At 48.5% G+C, this 18,972-nt stretch overlaps 1 protein-coding gene across 2 annotated transcripts in view; it reads left to right on the top strand.

The window, feature by feature from the left end:
- Positions 1-18,972, top strand: part of SNX29 (sorting nexin 29) — a 600,629-nt gene that overhangs the window by 471,170 nt on the left and 110,487 nt on the right. For both annotated transcript variants that reach the window (XM_027527872.1, XM_027527873.1), the window contains one exon: positions 10,096-10,236. In XM_027527872.1, the coding sequence (XP_027383673.1) occupies positions 10,096-10,236 (141 nt within the window). The remainder of the gene's footprint in view (positions 1-10,095; positions 10,237-18,972) is intronic.

The following is an 18,972-nucleotide window of genomic DNA, read 5'->3' as shown; positions in this document are numbered from 1 at the left end:
CACAGGGGGTCTGATGGGCACGCCCCTTCCCAGCAGACGGTCTTCATCTTCCAGATGAGACTGTCTACCTGTGAGTCTGCTCTGGGTTCAGTTCATCCGGACTGAGAATTTTGCCTCCTCCCCCACTTAACCTCTCCTTCCCCCCAGGATTATTACACACATCCCTGGGGTCATTCTTCCCCATGGAAAAGAAACCTCAAGATTCGAATTCCTTCTTAAAATAGAGAAGAGAGGATTTGCCCCATTCCTGATGACAGATATTACCCTTCTATTTTCTTTTTCTTTTGCTGAGTCGAGGAGATTGGACTTGAAGTGTCTTTTTATTGCTCATTTTAAAAGGGAACTTGTTTTTGCTGGGAGAGGTCAACTCTTTTTATTCCTCCAAGGAATTATTATTGTTATGGCTCAAGCAGACAGAACTGGGGCCTATCAAACTTAATTTGGAGGGAGCAAGCCCTTCAAAACAAAACAAGAACAGAAACCTAATAATTTTGGACATAAGCCCTTTGAATTCTTCAGTGAAAGAAGTGCACAGTTTGGTTAAGTATAATTCAAGGACAACTTAATTTTCAGAGATCATTTCCTGATTTCAGATGCTAAACGCATGGCTGTTGAGGCTGGACTGTTGAGGTAATTCTGCGTGATTTTGATGGCATTAGATTCCTGAAGGGAGAGGCATGAATGAGAGAGAGCAGTTGACATCGCTGGTACCAAAGAGACTGTTGTAAGGACATGTGGTCTCCCCAGCAGAGGGGCGGTTAGGCCTCAGAGCTGTTGAGCAGGGACCTTCCTTGCCAGTTGCCAGCATTGCTGGCTTGGGGTTCCTGGGGCCCTGGAGGGCCTGGGTTCTGCAGCTGTGTGCTGTAATAGAAAGGACCGGGCCTGGACTTCCCTGGCGGTCCAGTGGTTAAGACTCTGAGCTTCCACTGCAGGAGGTGTGGGTTCAGTACCTGGTCGGGGAACTTAGATCCCACATGCCACTTGGTACGGTCAAAAAGTACAGCCAGGCCTTCGCCATGAGGCAGACCTGGGTTCAACTTTCCATTTCCCTACCTCCTCTGGGCAGGCGACACACCCACTCTGAGCCCACATCTTTATCTGGGGAAGGGGCAAGTTCACACTGTCTGCCTTGCAGACTCGCGTGAGGATGCCTGGTGAGGTGTGTGGCATCCCTTACACATAGTAGGTGCTTCATAAATGGCAAGTGTTAGCATCGAAGGTGTTTCTATGTTATTGGCATTCTGAAAAATATTGTTTCACTCTCTTGGGTCTGACCGTGTTCTTGACTCTTGCTTCATGGCTTTGACTGCTAACCAGAGAGGTCTGGGTTTGATTGACATCCAGACAGCAGTGAAAGCTGAGAACAGGGATGCTTGACCAGAAGTGTGTTGTTGGTCTCCATGGGCTCCGTGACCAGCTCCCCTTGTCTTGTTATCAGATGGCCTCCAGCTAGAACAGAGGCTGGTGCCAGAAATGCCCACTGGCCGCTCTTCACCTGTGAGATGGCCTCAGTCTAACGATACTGGCTGGGGCAGGGTGGTCACTAAACTCGAGGAAGTGCCTGGACCCTTCTCTGCCCCCAGTCCCCCTGGGGCATCAGTTCTCCCCACCCAGTGTTCCCGGGAGGCTTCTCTCCCACTTTCTGGGTGACTCAGACAGCTGAGCTTTCAAGACAGAGGCTCCAGGGATGGTTCTGCTATTGCCCTGCCCCTTGGGTATGAAGTCCTCCTAAGTCAAGCCCAAGGTCAAACCTCCTGCCTGATTTCCATGAACCCCTTGGTCTCCACAATGAAATGGGAGTGGAATGTGGGTGGAAGAGCCCAGTGAAGTGCTTGGGGTTTGTGAATGACCTAAGGACACAGAGGCCCCCTGAGGGGGTCCGTGAAGGGACCTAGAGGCTCTCCAGTTCAACTCCTGCACCCCATCCAGTCTCAGGGACAGAGCTGCTTTCACAGACTCTGGAGAAATAATGTGTTTTGGGAGTCATGTTTAGGGAGCTTTTTAGGGGAGAGGCATGATCATTCATATTTTTATTCGAAATTTTTAATGACCCACAGCATAACTTGTTCTGAACTCTGAGTCTAAGGCTCAGCAGTAATCTGCATACTTATTCTTTACTGAGCAGAGCTCCTGGGGTGGAGACCGTAGAGCTAAGACCGGTGTGCCTTCAGCGGCAGTGCTTCTTCCCGTTTGCAGAATTTCATGTTTTTGATGATGATGGTTATAACAACAACAATAATAATAGCAGCAGGTAACCCTCATGGCATTTGTATAAACACTTTCAGGCACGTTCCTCCCTCCCCGCCCCCCAGTTATACCCGTTTCTCAAGTGAGTAAACTGAGATTCAGAAGCAGTTTACCTGACATCACATAACTGACTGGTGGTCGAGGTCTGATCTTCTGGGATTCCCCCTGCAGTCCGTGAGCCAGCTATGACCATTCCCATGTCCTGGTAGAGCCCAGTTCCCATCAGCCAAACCATTGGAGGGGATAAATATTAAAGCTGATTACCAAGATCAGAGACTTACAAAATCCATACCTTTGTAAATCCCCAGTGGCAGCCTAACCAATGGGTTACATTGTTTTTCAATGTTGTGTATTTATGTGTTTTATTTTTGGCTGTGCCGGGCCTTCATTGTGGCGTGTGTGCTTTCTCTAGCTGAGGCGAGCTGGGGTTACTCTCTAGTTGTGGTGCGAAGGCTTCTCATTGCAGTGGCTTCTTCTGCTGCAGAACACAGGCTCTAGAGTGCTGGCTCAGTAGTTGGCAGCATGCGGGCTCCAAAACCGGCTCCATTAGTTGCGGTGCATGGGCCTAGATGCCCTGAGGCACGTGGGACCTGAGTTCCCTGACCAGGGATTGGACCAGTGTCCCCTGCATTGGCAGGTTTCTTAACTACTGGACCACAGGGAAGTCCTTATGTTACATTTTTAATTGTTTCTTTATCAAACACTTAAATGGCATCTTCTGTCTACCAGGCCCTATTCTAAGCCTGTTACACATGTGAACTCATTTACTCCTCCCAAGACCCAGCAAGGGAGGTAATACCCTTATTTCTCAAAGGAGGAAGCAGAGGCACAGAGAAGTGAAGTGGCTTTCTCAGGGTGCACGGCAGAGCTGGGGTCTGAACCCCAGAATTTGGCTGCAGTGTCTCCGCGCGTAACTGCCTCCATGCATTGGGTGTGCTTACTGGTGACACTGCTCTGATGTCAGAGCCCCCATTCTCCACCACCAGAAACTTGCTTCCCTCCCTGCCCCAGTCATCATGACTGTGGCCTTCCCTCTCTCCAATGCTGTTTATTCAGTCCGGGTGTCTTTCCCCAAGCCATGGGCCCCCAGAGCCAGACATCAAGGAGGATATGAGATGAGCAGGGAGTATTTGTTACAGAAAGGAAGGATTGAACTAACGGTTTCTTTTTTGAAAAACAAAATGTGTTGGTTGGTGATTGGTTGGTGGGTGCATCCGGTCTTAGCTGTGGCTTGAAGGCTCTCTGGTGTGGCGTGCCGGCTCTCGAGTGCACAGGCTCAGTAGTCGCAGCTCACAGGCTTAGCAGCCCATCGGCTTCTAGTTCCCCAACCAGGGATCAGACCCGCGTCTTCTGCATTGGACCGCCAGGGAGGTTCCTGAACTAATGGTTTCTGAGGTCCTTTCTAATGCTGCTGTTCCAAAGTTCTGAGTTCTTGAATGCCTGCTATCCCCAGAGCAGGGGGTAACACTTGGAGTGTGGAAGGCCAAGGGATGATGCTGTTTCTAGAACAGGATGTTTGCTCTCATCTGAACATTTTTAAGAAGGTTTTAAAGAACACAAGCAAATCAACACCATCCTGGTTGTTAAGACATTTTTAAGAATTTAAGAGGTGAAAGAATTTTAAAGAAAAGGCAGGCAGGTAGGCATGATCCTGGCTTGCCAAAGCGAGGAATGGAGCCTGAAGAAGTGAGATGGTTGTAATGATGCAGGAGCCTTCCCTGCTCGATGAACCTGCCCCAGAACCTAGTCTCTGGCATGAGCATCCTTCTCGGACAGCCGCTGGAGGAGTTTGAATGGGGAAACATGGGAGGCTGAAGGAGCGCCTGAAACCTGCTATTGTGGTCCCACAAGGAGCGGGGCTGCCTCTGGAGGTGGGCTTGGCTAATCCCTGCTGCTCAGTACTTGGACATGGGGGTAACGAACAGCACTGGTCAATGCTGATGCCCAGATTTCTGACTCAGGCAACTCAGCGATCCGTTCGCCGAGAGAGTGAGGTAGAGATCCTGAGTGTAGAGCTAGACAAGAAGAGCTTTCTCAAGCCTGAGTCCAGAGTTCACGTCGGAGATCCAGACTAGAGATAACAATTTGAGAGCCGTTGACCTAAAACGAAATGTGCAGATGTGGGAGTGGACACCTGTGTCAGAGCGAGGAGGGTCCTGGGAACACGGGCAGGAGAGGAGGTACCCACGAGGAAGCCCAAGAAGGGTCCATTGGATAGGCAGAAAGGAATCAGCGCTTCCACACAGTGAAGCATTTGGCTCTTGAATGTGTTAAGAGAAATGTAGAATTATAATTTATAGCGCACATTAGAGTTGCCAATTTTTATCGTTATGTGAGAGGTTTTTAAGATGTGTATTGACATTCAGTGATTGCAGATTATAAGAGCTATTTATCATTGGAGATTTTACTCTCTGGGCTGTTCTTAACTCATGTAATTTTTAAAAATGCATTGATCTCTCTCCCTCTGTTTTCCCTCATGATGCAGTTGCTGGGTGTCCCTGGGAGCTGTGAGGGCCTGTAAATGCTGATGACACAGCCCTCGTGTGTTGTGCCCCCAGAGTGTTCTCTTGATTAAAGAAGTTTTACACCCCAGTTATGCTTATCCCATCTGGATGTGACTTTCCATCCAACTGGGTCGATCTCAACTCTGGTCTCTCCCTCCTTCTCCAAATCAGTCTCCACCCACTCCATGTGCTGGTCTTTGTGAAGCCAGGCATAGCTGGATGGCTTCTATACCTAAACACTCTCCATACTGCCTTGGGAACAGGCTCTATCAGTAAGGTCTCAGCTCCATTTTCTAGATGAGGAAACACGTAGTCAGAGAGGAGGGAGAGTCTGTGCTTTGCATTAGAGGTTCCCCTAATTGCCCATTGTCTTAGTCCACTTGGGGTGCTAATGGTCCACTTGGGCTGCTGTAACAACTACAGACGGGGTGATTTCAACAATAAACTCTTCCACACAGTTCTAGAGGCTGGGAAGTCCAAAACCAAAGCTCCAGACAGCTCTGTCCTCACTGTCTTTGCATAACGGGAGGCATGAGGGAGCTGTGGGGTCTCTTTTATAAGGGCACTAATCCTATTCATGAGGGCTCCACCCTCATGACCTAATCATCTCCTGCCCCAGTACTGCATTGGTGGTTTGGATTTCAATATGTGCATTTTGGGGGAGGGGCACATTCTGACTCTAACATCGCCTACTTGTCAGAATCACCAGAAGGCTTTGGGACTCTAGGAATTCCTGGGTCTCAGATGGTTTCTGTGTGGTCCACCCCAGGGCTGGTAATTATTGGAAAGCACTGCCCTTCTCTGCACTAAATTTGTATATGTTTGTTGAAAAACTACAATAATGAGGACTTTCTGAGTATCTAAATCAGGGACCAGAGAAGTTTTTTTGTAAAGGACCAGAAAGTAAATGGCTTCCCAGATGGTGCTGGTGGTGAAGAACCCACCTGCCAATTTAGACACAAGAGATACAGATTTGACCCCTGGGTTGGGAAGATCCCCTGGAGGAGGGCACAGCGACCCACTCTAGTATCCTTGCCTGGAGAATCCCATGGACAGAGGAGCCTGGTGGAGTCCATAGGGCCACCCAGAACTGGAGTGACTTAGCGTGCACACATGCAGAGAGTAAGTATTTTCAGCTTTGCAGGCCGTGTGGTCTTTGTTGCAGCCACTCTGCCACTGTAAGCGGCTATAAACAGTAGGTAAACAAATAGCATCACCAACTCCGTGAACGTGAAATTTGAGCAAACTCCAGGAGATAGCGGAGGACAGGGAAGCCTGGCGTGCTGCAGCCTGTGGGGTCGCTAAGAGCCAGACACAACTTAGTGACTGAACAGCGACAAACAAATAGATGCGGCTGATTTGACCCACAGGCCACAGCTTCCCTCCCCTGACCTAGGTAATTTGTTTTGTACTTGCTCAGATAAACAATTACATTTGCCACTCTTAAGGGGATATTTGCACTTGTGTGAAAATATAGTACAAGTAGATATAGTCCATTCAAGATGTATCAGAGAAGAATGGCATTCAGCCATGAGTCTGTAGACCTCTAAAGCATTAGCTTGACCAGTTTAGAGGTGAATATTTCTCTTTTAAAGAAAAAAAAAGTTTTGAATAGATCATCTAGTATTTGGTGTAATAATTTGGCCTCATAATTTCATCAGAGACCCAAGGTCCTTCCACTTTTCTATATCCATTCTCTTGATCACCTCATGATCATAAAATGACTGCTGGAGCTCCAGTCTTCACATCTGTGTTTGAGAAAGAAGAAGACAGGGAGAAGAGTTAAAAGGCACTTATTGGCTGGGTCAGATCTCTCCTAAGAGCTTTCTTTCATCTGTTTGTTGTTTAGTCGCTAAGTCGTGTCCAACTCTTTGCGACTCCATGAACTGCCACAAATGAGGCTTCCCTGTCCTTTACTGTCTCCCTGAGTTTGCTCAAATTCATGTCCATTGAGTCAGCGATGCCATCCAACCATCTCATCCTCTGTTGCCTAATTCTCTGCTTGCATCTTTCCCAACATCAGGGTCTTTTCCAATGAGTCTGCCAGGAACACCGGAAAATGTGGTTAATTTTTTTTGTTCCTGAACACATTGCTCTCCCCAGAAGTATTGGAGGGAAATGGATACTGATTGGGCAGCTTGCATTTGCTGTGACTTGTAAGGACCCAAAGAATGCCCTACAAGTGCTGCATTAAAGTCCTAGCTCCTGGGTTTACTTGCCGACTGACCCATCTTGTCTCAGTCCCTGGAGACTTAATTCCTGAAGTCTCTGTTCCACAGCCAGCCAAGACTTTCCAGATGCTTCTGGGGTCTAATTATCCTTCCCTGTTACAAAGCAAATCCTTGCATAATTGTGATAACCATCTGTCTATCTGTTGTACCACTGCTTGGGTACCTAGTGCCAGAAAAGCTCTTGAGACATATCTTTTCCTCTTTAGGCAACTTTGGCTGCTATAAAGTTCTTTCCTAATGAAATTTGTCTTTCTCTAGCTTCTGTCTGCTGGAAGTTTGCCTCCTGGAATCATCCAGAACACATCATCTCGGTCTTTCCTTTTCCTCATTGCGGTCTTCAGAGTTCCGTACCTCCTCCATCTTTGAGGCTCAGTTTACCATCCTCCAGTCTCTTCCATCTTCCTTCTGATAATTTGGTTGCAGATCATCTCTCAGGACCTGTGCTTCTAAACTTTTAAAGTGTGTGTGAGCTAGTTGGGGTTCTGGTGAAGACACAGATTCTGAGTCAGTGCATCTGGGGTGGAGCCTGAGATGCTGCATTTCTGCCACCTTACCACGAGATGCTGATGCTCCTGGTTCGCGGACCACGTTTTGAGTAGCAAATCTTCTGGGCGTTTCTGAACCTATTTCAGTTCATCTTTTAACAGGCAGCAGCTAAAACCTAAGTTGGTGTGGTCAATTTAGAATAAACCAAGACTCGTCAACTCCTTTTATTTAAAATATATCAGATACCTTTTAATGAGATCTAAATAGTTGGAGAAGGAAATGGCAACCCACTGCAGTATTGTTGCCTAGGAAATCCCATGAACAGAGGAGCCTGGCAGGCTACAGTCCAGGGGATCACAGAGAATCAGATACGACTGAGCAAATAATACATAGGCCTTTTCTTGGTGACCCTTTGACGGTATTCACTTAACTTGAATTTACTAAAACCCGTGCGTCTTTATCCCAGGCCATTGCTGTACCGTATCTCCCCCATCTTATCTTACAGTGTTGGCTTTTGGGGTTGTATTGCAAAGTCCAGCACTGATCTTTTTAAGTTTCATCATGTTGCGTTAGACTCATCCCTCAAGTCACTTGAGATCACTTGATATCTGTCATCCAGGATATTTACTGTCTCTCTTCACTTGGGGGCTTCTATCAGACTTGATAGGCCTCTGTTTCTCCATCTAAGTCCACTGGAAACTTCCATCCATTGATTGGCATTCTTTGGGTTTAAATTCTCCCTCCTTCACCTTGTTCGCCAGAATATCGGTGGTCACCTTCCCAGAGCTCAGATGTATGAGGTCCACATTTGGGGATGCAGGTACTCTTTAGAGAGAGGCAGAATTTATCAGTCACGGTAGACATGTCTGCTTTTACGGTGAAAGAGGTTTTAGGACATGTATTGACATTCGCTGACTGCAGATTACAGTAGCTATTTATCAGTGGAGACTTCACCCTCTGGGCTGCTCTTTTCTTTTTTTTGTTTTTAATTCTACTTGTTTTTGGCTGTGGCGGGTCTTCATTGCGGTGTGCGGCTTCTCGCTATGGTGGCTTCTCTTGCTGTGCAGCATGGGCTCTAGGGCGTGGGCTTCAGTCGTTGTGGCCCACGGGCTTCGTTGCTGCACAGCACATGGGATCCTCCCTGACCAGGGGTCAAACCCATGCCTCTTGCACTGGCCGGCAGATCCTTTACCACTGAGCCACCAGAAAAGCCATGGGCTGTTCTTATTAACTCATATCATTTAAAAAAAAATTCTTTGCGCTCTCTCCCACTTCTCTGTTTTGCTTTCTGACATAGTTGCTGTGTGTCCCTGGAAGGTGTGAGGGCCTGTTAAAAAAAAAAAAAAAAAAAAGCAGGTGAAATAGCCCTTGCATTTTATACCCCTTGAATGTTACCTTGAGGACCACATCTTGATTAAAATGAAGAAGTTTCATGCCCCACGTGTGTGTATGCCATCCTGATGTGACCTTCCATTGGGCTGTGCTGATCTCAGCTCTTGCCCCCTCCCTCCCTCCTCCTCCCTGGGATTGATTTCACACCACCGCCCCCACCCCTCCCCACCGGCGTGCTGGTCTGTGTGATCCAGGCACAGCTGCTCGGCTTATAAGCCTGACTGTTCTCCCCACCACCTTGGGAGGAGGTGCCGTTAGTCAGCTCCATTAACAGATGAAGAAACGCAGGCCAGCAAGGATGAATGGCCTCTCCACCGCCATCTGTCACTGCTACAGCATGCCTGGGACAAAGGCATGGAAAGTGCGTCTCTGAGATGAATTGGGCCGTCGCTCTCCGCTGATACTGGGAACTGATGTTCATCAGTACACAGCCTGCCAGAGGGTGCCATTCTCTCGTGTACCCATTTATGCACATGGTACACTGAGTCCCTCCTCCACGCCCAGCACTGGGCCTCCAGTGACCCAGGGGGCAGATGTGGCCCTGCGGTCACAGAGCTGGTTTTCCTGGAGTGGGGGGAGGTGTTGCCAGAGCCCCACCCCCTTTGTAATGAGCATTTTTTTCACTTTTAAATTTTAATTTTTACAATGTTGTATTGGTTTCTGCCATACAGCAATGCAAATCAGCCGTAATTATACATATATCCCCTCCATCTCGAGCCTCTCTCCGCTCCCCAGTCCCATCCCTCTAGCTCATCACAGGGCACCAGCTGGGCTCCCTGTGCTTACAGCAACTTCTCATCAGTTGTCCATTTTACACAGGATAGTATATAGGTTCATCAACACCGTTTTTCTAGATTCCACATATATGCATTAATATACAATATTTGTTTTTCTCTTTCTGACTTATTTCACTCTGTATAATAGGCTCTAGGTTCATCCACCTCACTAGAATTGACTCAAATTCATTTTTTATGGTTGAGTAATATTCCACTGTATAAAGAAGATGTCCATCTCCTTTATCTGCGATTCCTTAAAAAACTAGGAATAAGCTTACCATATACCCAGCAACCCCACTGCTGGGCATATACTGTGAGAAAACCCCAATTCTAAAAGACACACGACCCCCAGTGTTCATTGCTGCACTGTTTACAATAGCCAGGACATGGAGGCATCCAGCGTGGAATGAGAGTTTTAAGAGACTTGATATTTTCTTTCTCTTTTCGTTTTCTCCAAAGGTCTACATCCGGATAAAAGATGACGAGTGGAACGTCTACCGGCGGTACGCGGAGTTCAGGACTTTGCACCACAAGTTACAGAACAAATACCCTCAAGTGAGGGCCTTCAACTTCCCGCCCAAGAAGGCCATCGGGAACAAGGTAGGTGCCGCCGCTGCTGTGGGCCGGGCAGCTCTCCGCCTGGTGCCTCCGTCTCCTCCTTCCGCCGGCGATTTAAACATCTGGGCTCCTTTATATAACTCAAAAAGTTGGCTGATACGAGAAAAAAGATGGAAACGAAGTAAACCCACCATTCGTCCCCCTAAAGACAGTCGAGTTACGTCTTGTCTGCGTGTCCATCCTCTGATTTCTCTGGAGCGGGTCTGCCACACCTGTTCTGCTAAAGGGCCAGAGAGTAAGTGTCCTGGCTTCGCAGCCCCTACCACTTGAGCCAAAACACCAGCTCTGCCATCGTGGCAGCAGCTGCAGACAGTGCGCACGCGAGCATGCCTGTGTGCCGGGAAAGCTTTATTTATTAGAAGAGGTGGCCCCGGATCTGGCCTATGGGATATAGTTTGCCAGCTCCTGTTTTGGACCAAAAAAAAAAAAAGTCTTCTGGTTTTCATCCATGGTTGTCATGATATTTATTTGGACTTAAGGGTATGGAGTTGTTTCCCAGGTAAGGCTTTCTCAGAAGAGCTTGTTTTATTACAGGATTGCTGCCTCATGGGGGTTGGTCATTGATAATGAACTAGTGTGTTTCCGTGTGTTCATCCTTGTGCCCTGGAGAAAGGAGGCACTAGCCCTCCTCTCTGGCCAGTTAGCATCCATGCTTTCATCCAGCCAGCATTACTGAGCTCCAGTCAGTGTCACACTGTAAGTGGCCCAAAAGATGACAGCCGAGCTTGGCATAGGGCCCCGCTGTGTTGTCTGCTTCAGCCGGTTGGCATCATTTCTGTCATCCATCACATTTGCAGCCATTCTCCATCTTGGCTGGGCTTTGGATCACTCGGGAAGCTTTCCAGACTCTGCGACCTGCCTACTCCCCACCCCCTATCCTGGGCTGACTGGCCTGGAGTGAGGCCTGTGCATGGAGGGGTTTCAAGTGACTCCAGGATGCAGACAAGCCAGAGAGCCCGTGGCTTCCAGTCAAGTAGGAGACAGAGACACTTCATCAATTGCACCATATGAACTAGCTTGGCAGGGGCAGTTGAATCAGATGAGATAACATTGATTCTTCTCGGGACCTGGGAGAAGTTGAGTTGGTTTTCAGAGTGTGACCCCTGATACACAGCATCAGCCTCACCTGGAGCTTGTGAGAAATGCAGGTTCTCAGGCTGCTTCCTGCACCTACTGGAAGACAGGTTCTGGGGCCGGGACCCCACAGGGAGGGTGGGGCTTAGCAAGCTCTCTGGGTGGTGCTGACCCATAGGAAGTGTGGGAACCCCAGCACTGTCACATGGATGAAGCCTGTGCAGGTCCCACTGGCCTTGAATTTCCTAGGATATCCTACGGTCTTCCTCATAGAAAAACCAGAGCAAGAGTTTCCATAACCCACTCCCCACACTCACCAATTTCATAGAGAAAACTTACTGACCATTGTGTTTATATGTTCAGAGGTGTCCGTGTTTAAACCAGATTAGAAATCTGATCATATCAGGGTCTGCTGCTGCTGCTGCTAAATCACGTCAGTCGTGTCCGACTCTGGGCGACCCCATAGACGGCAGCCCACCAGGCTCCCGTCCCTGGGATTCTCCAGGCAAGAACACTGGATTGGGTTGCCGTTGCCTTCTCCGACATCAGGGTCTGCCGGAACATAATTTAAAGAGTTATAAAGCAGGTTTGTCTCAGACCCAGAATAAATCTGTTGTTCCTTTTCTTCTGTTGAAGAAAAATAGAGTTGAGCCCATAAAAAACAGAAGACTGAGAAATTCTATACTTGTTCACAGCAAGGAGTAAAATACTTCTTATGAAAATGGGGGAGGGGACTATATTACTGATTTAATCTCATGACTTGCAGGCTCATACAAATCTTGGGACCCATCCAGAATATCTTTAAGTGTCATAAAATGAAATTCTATGTAACCAACATATTATCACTGTAAGATGTTCTCATCTGCAGAGAGCATTACCCTGGCTCAGCCCTTGCACGACACCTGCAGGGAACATGGCCTGTCTGCGTCTCACTGAGGGAATTAGTACGAGGCTGGACCTGGGCATTTCTGTCTGCCACTGTGTTTTCATCTCCTGTGGCTGCTGTAAGGGGGCTTCCCCGGTGGCGCAGTGGTAAAGAACCCGCCTGCCAATGCAGGAGATGCAGGTTTGATCCCTGGGTCCGGAAGATTCCCTGGAGGAGGAAATGGCAACCCACTCCAGTGTTCTTGCCTGGGAAATCCCGTGGACAGAGGAGGCTGGTGGGCTGCAGTCCTTGAGGGCCACAAGAGTTGGGCATGACTGAGTGACTGAGCATGCATGCATGCACATGGCTGCTGTAACCGTTTCCCACACGTTTAGTGGTCTAAAACAATTGCAGTTAATTCTCTAAAGCCGGCCTCAATGGGCTATGATTCCGGCATGGGCGGGGCCCGTATTACTCCTGGAGAGGCCACTCCTTGCGGTTTGCAACTTCTAGAGGCCCCCACATCCCTTAGTTTGTGGCCCCCTTCTTTCTTCAAGGCCACAATCTCATCGCTCTGGTGTCTCTGCTTCTATTAACATAGATCTCCTTCTCTGACTCCTCTTCCTCTAATAAGGACTGCTGTGATCACAGTCCCCCCCCACCCCCCAAAATCTATGATCATCTCCTCTCTCAAGTTCTGCAAAGCCCCTTTTGCCGTGTAAGGTGAGATGCCCTTGGACTCTGGGATGAGGATGGGGAGGGACATCTTTGGGGCCCTACTTGCTGAATTCTTTCTCTGCAGCCCCAAGGGACCACCCCCCCGCCCCGCCCCTGACCCTCACTTCATCTCTCCTCAAGCCTTATGGTTGTACAGAACTTATTTAAAATAAGACAGAGCCATCCAGAGCACCACCGGTCCTCAGTGTGCTGGTGTGCCAGGCTCAGGTTTAGTGAAGGAAATGCAGCCCTGAGGGGTTGGAGGAGCCTTCTGGAGTCACGTGACCATAGACAGAGCGTGAGCAGTCCTGCCTCTCCTGTGCCAGGCACACCTGGCGAGAGAGAGTTTCCCCTCTGAGTGGGCCACCTGCATTCGTGCTCTGGTCTCCCATCCCTGTCAATCTTGGCCTGACCTTCACCAGCAGTGGGCTTTGCACCTGTGAAATCTGTCAATAGGGTACCCAGGGCAACCCTGTTTGCGAATAAATGAGCTTGGAATTAAAGGTACCCTCTGGATGGGCCTGACCCAGTGGTGACTGGCTTATACACACACACTGGCTGGTTCTTCACCAGATCATTGGTTCTGTTCCCCATGGTTAGGAGTGGATCTGACAGTCTCCAGTCTTGCTTGGGAATCTCACAGCTCAGGGCCTTGGCTGCTTGTCTGGTCTGTGTGGCCCTTTAGCTTTTAATTGGCTGGTTGGGTTCTGCATGCATGAGTGCTCAGTCGTGTCTGACTCTGCGACCCCATGGACTGAAGCCCGCCAGGCTCCTCTGTCCTTGGAATTCTCCAGCCAAGAATACCGGAGTGGGTTGCCATTTCCTTCTCCAGGAGACCTTCCTGATGCAGGGATCGAACCTGCGTCTCCTGCATCAGTGGGCAGATTTTTAACACTGAGCCCACCTGAGAAGCCCTGGTCAGGTTCTGACTCTAGTTTAACTCCCTCTAGTCTGTGCTGCCGCCCGCCAACCCCCATCAGATCTGAGGATCTGTCTGATTTTCAAGGGCAGAATGAGTCAGGATTCAGGACCTCAATGCCCAAGGCCGGTGATGAACTCTTCTTATAAGACCAAGCTTTCACTGGCTACACCTGAGTCTAATAACTCAGGAAACCTGCTTTGATACCCTATGGGCAAAGTTTCTAGAGTGCTTGATTCTCAGTTGAGCCAGAAAAATGTACCCCACCAAAGTCTTTTCTTTGATTGGGTCACTTCACCAGTGGAAGGAACACTTGCCTGCCTGGACCATTGAGCCATGTATTAATATGGAACACTTGCCTTCCCGAACCATTAAGGTGTGTATTAATATGCAGACACACATCTTCAGGGGGGCTGAGTTACATGCACCTGGTTGCTCTAAGCCTTAGACCCGTTAAATGATTCACTGTAGAATCTACAGTCCTGGACAGTATTCAAAGGATGTATTAAACACACCGTAGCCTTTTAAAATTCATCAGATGAGCACCTTTCTAGCCTGAATTTCTGTTTCCCTAGAAGTAAAATGTCATCTTAACCCCAGTTTGAACTTTTAAAAAATCAATTAAATTTACACATTTTATAGCTTCTGGATGCAAGATTTGTCTTCACCAATGCATTTCTTTAACCACAATATGCTGTGTATGTGTTTAGTTATAAATGCGCAGGAAGCCCAGTGCACTCGATGGAGATATAGTCATGCCTTCATGTACCAATCCAACCCATCGCATTAAAATAGTTTTCTGAGTCAGTGAAATATGTATTCCTTCGTAGCCAAGTCAGGCCACAATAGTTGTGTGTTAAAGTTGCTAGTGTTGGTTTAGTTGCTAAGTCATGTCCAACTCTTGTGACTTCATGGACTGTGGCCCACCAGGCTCCTCTGTCCATGGGATTCTCCAGGCAAGAATACTGATGTGGGTTGCCATGCCCTCCTCTGGGGGATCTGCCCAACCCAGGGATCAAACCTGCGTCTCCTGCACTGAAGGTGGTTTCCTGCATTACCTTCAGATTCTTTTCCGCTGAGCACCAGGGAAGCCCATATTAAAGTTGTTCAGTCTGTAAGTTGTGTCCGACTCTGCAGTCCCATGGACTGCCACACGCCAGGCCTCCCTGTCTTTCACTATCTCTCAGAGTTTGCTCAAACTCATGTCCATTGAGTCAATGCTGCCATCCTACCATCTCATTGTCTGTTGATTAAAATACTGGAGTGGGTAGCCGTTCCCTTCTCCAGGGGATATTCCCAACCCAGGAATCAAACCCAGGTCTCCTGCATTGCAGGAGGATTCTTTACCAGCTGAGCCACCAGGGAAACCCAAGAATACTGGAGTGGGTAGCCTATCCCTTCTCCAGCGGATCTTCCCAACCCAGGAATCAACCTGGGGTTTCCTATATTGCAGGCAGATTCTTACCAGTTGAGTTACCAGGGAAGCCCCTAAAGTTACTTTTTAACTATTAAATATCACAGGCATGGGACTTCTATCACTCAGGATAAACTTGGGGTTTTGTTGTTGTTGTTATTCAGTCACTCAGTCGTGTCTGACTCTCTGCAAGCCTATGGACTGCCGCATGCCAGGCCTCCCTGTCCCTCATCATCTCCCAGAGTTTGCTCAAGTTCAAGTCCATTGAATCAGTGATGCCATCCAACCATCTCAGCCTTTGTCAGCCTCCTCTTCTTCTGCCTTCAGTCTTCCCTGGCATCAGAATCTTTTCCAGTGAGTCAGCTCTTCACATCAGGTGGCCAAAGTATTGGAGCTTCAGCTTCAGCATCAGTCTTCCAACGAGTATTCAGGGTTGATTTCCTTTAGGGTTGACTGGTTTGATCTCCTTGCAGTCCAAGGGACTCTCAAGAGTCTTCTCCAGTACCACAATTCGAAAGCATCAATTCTTCAGCACTCAGCCTTCTTTATGATCTAACTCTCTACTATAAAAGACCTTGAGCACATAGACCTTTGTCAGCAAAGTGATGTCTTTTCTTTTTAATACAATGTCAAGGTTTGTCTTAGCTTTCCTGCCAAGAAGCCATCATCTTCTAATTTCATGGCTGCAGTCACCGTCTGCAGTGATCCTGGAGCCCAAGAACAGGAAATCTGTCACTGCTTCCACCTTTTCCCTTTCTATTTGCCTTGAAGTGATGGGACCAGATGCCATGATCTTAAGTGTTTTTAAGTCGGCTTTTTCACCCTCCTCTTTTACCCTCATCAAGAGGCTCTTTAGTTCTTCTTCACTTTCTGCCATTAGACTGATCTTATCTGCATATCTGAGGTTGTTGATATTTCTCCCAGCAGTCTTGATTCCAGCCTGTAGCTCATCCAGCCCAGAATTTCACATGATGTGCTCTGTATATAAATTAAATAAACAGGGTGAAAGTAAACAGCCTTCCTATACTCCTTCCCCAATTTTGAACCAGTCAATTCCATATAAGGTTCTGACTTTTGCTTCTTGACTGGGATACACGTTTCTCAGGAGATAGGTAAGACGATCTACTGTTCCAATCTCTTTAAGAGTTTTCCACAGTTTGTTATGATTCGACTGAAGTAACAAATAGCACTATGATCTTGGCAGCCCAGAACAACCCAGGCTCACACTCAGGGTCCATCACGTGTCATTGGTGAGGAGCTCTGCCACTCACAGCATCACCACCCAGGCTACCAGAGCCTCCTCTCAGCACGGTTATGGCAGCAGGACAAGGGACAGAAGCAGACCGGATGCTGGTTCTTACAGCTTCTGTCTGGAAGTGGGTACATGTCCATGCAGTTCTCTGGCCTTTGCACCCACTCTTCCCTCTGCCAGGAATGACTTTTCCCCGATCTCTGCCTGGACTACTCCTTTGACTCGTGAGGGCTCAGCTCAGCACCACTCCTTAGAGAGAAGTCTTCCCCAGCATCCTTGTGCATGCCGCCCCTCAGTCAGTCTCTAGCCCATCACTGTTTTCATTTTCGCCCAGCCTCTCCCGGCACATACTGTGAGTGGAGATGGTTTCTTTGTGTCTTTGAGTAGCATCCTTCTCTGTGCCCTGGAACGAAGCTCATGAAAACTGCTCTCTCCAGCTCCTAGAATAGAACCCAACACACCAGAGACGCTCGTGGCCTGAATGAATGACTACGTGGACAGAAGCGAAATGGAAAAGTTTCCCTTTTACTCTCTTTACTTCACTGGGTCTTGGCACAAATGTAGAAAAATCTGAATCCCAGAAAGGAGTAGAGTAACTTTCAGGTTATGTTTAGAGGTTGTTCCCATTCCGCTTTTGCCTGAATGTTTCTTGCAGGATGAGCAGAAGACCGGCAAGCCTTTACAGACAGGAAAGCTGGTTGCCTCACGACCAAAGGTCATGGCTTGAGAGCTCCCTGTCTATATGGATTTGACTGGTACGAGGACTTAGGTGGAAGACATGTTTTTTGATGATACTACCAAAAAATCTCCATTGTTGCTCAGTGAGCAAATGAGAATTAAGGGCCTGTCGTTCCTTCTTAGGATAATGGAGTCAGTCTCTGAAAGTTCATTTGGCACAAAGGCAAGGCGAATCGCTTTCCCCCAAGCCGTAGATAATTCAACTTGTTGGAGAAATTATGCATTAAAATTCTCATTAAAAACACACACACCAGTGTGCTGTGGAGGAACCGACGGGCACTCGCTGAGCCGTGGAAAACACCTTGCAACTCCCTAGAGGCGTAGGTTTCAATGCAGCCGCCAGGGCCAACGGCAGGACCCCAGCAGAGGTTGGAGACAGCAGGAGGAACGAGCAGGCATCTGGAGGAACACAGAGGTGAATTCTTCCACTTGACAAACACGTCTCAAGGTCAGGACTGTCATGCTAGGTGTGCGGAGTTGAAGATGATTCAAAGTGTAGTCTCTGCCTTCACAAAGTTCACAGTCTTGTGGGGAGAAAAGCTCGTGAATCCTGCAGACTGGAGTGGGGTCCCCGTGAGCTCAGAGAAGAATGAGGAGGGGGAATCAGGGCTGCTTTCTGTTGGAGGGACAATGCTCACAGGGCCGGTAGGCATCCTGGTGATGAGCCTCACACAAGGGAGCAAGTGGGAGCGCAGGCAGTTTGGGGGGGTCCTCCCCATCCGTGTGCCGTTTCCTCTGTACGTCTGTCTGTGTTAGCCTCCGATGACTGCCTTCTAACAAATACAGACCTGGCAGTTGAAAGCACCACGCATGTGTTGTCTTACAGTTCAGGAGGTCAGGAGTCTGAGCCAGGTCTCACTGGGCTGAAGTCAAGGTGTGGGCACAGCTGATTCCTCCTGGTGGCTCCAGGGAAGAATGGCTTCCTGGCCTTTTGCAGCTTCTAGAGGCTTCCTGCATTCCTTTGCCCGTGACCCCTGTCTCCATCTTTAGTGCCGCATCTCTCTGACCACTCTGCCATAGTCCCATTTTCTGCTGACCAAACCAGGGGAAGGTTCTCTGCTTTTGAGATCAGTTGTGGTCCAACCAGGTAACCCAGGAACATTTCTCCATCTCATGGTCCCTCATCACCTCTGCGAAGTCCCTGTTGCTATGTGAGGTAGTGTAGCCAGGTCCTGGAGATCAGGGTGAGAGCATCTCAGGGAAGATGATCAAATCAGTCAGTCTTAAGGGAAATCAACCCTGAATACTCGTTGGAAGGACTGATGCTGAAGCTGAAACTCCAGTATTTTGGTCATCCGATGTGAACAGCTGACTCATCGGAAAAGTCCCTGATGATGGGAAAGATTGAGGGCAGAAGGAGAAGAGGGCGTCAGAGGATGAGGTGGCTGGATGGCATCACTGATGCAATGGACATGAACTTGGGCCAACTTCGGAGGTGCTGAGAGACAGAGAGGCCTGCCATAGGGGTGCAAAGAGTCGGACATGACTGAGTGACTGAACAACATCTCAAAGGAAACGTTCTTCTGCCTGCCTCACACCTCCTTCCTTGCCTGGAGCAGAAAACCATCACCGAGACCTCACTCTACAAATGAAACAAGAGACACAGGGAGGGGAAGTGACTTGCCCAAGGTCATCTCGCTCAGTGGTGTCAGGGCTGCTGTGTCAGCCCAGGCAGACAGTCTGCAGGGCCCTACGCCTTCACCCTCTCACTACAGATCTGCTCTCCAGAGGATGCTGGA

The sequence above is a fragment of the Bos indicus x Bos taurus genome, chromosome 25 (assembly GCF_003369695.1).
Source record: "Bos indicus x Bos taurus breed Angus x Brahman F1 hybrid chromosome 25, Bos_hybrid_MaternalHap_v2.0, whole genome shotgun sequence".
Classification (NCBI taxonomy): Eukaryota; Metazoa; Chordata; class Mammalia; order Artiodactyla; family Bovidae; genus Bos; species Bos indicus x Bos taurus.
This window is presented reverse-complemented; position numbering and strand designations above follow the sequence as displayed.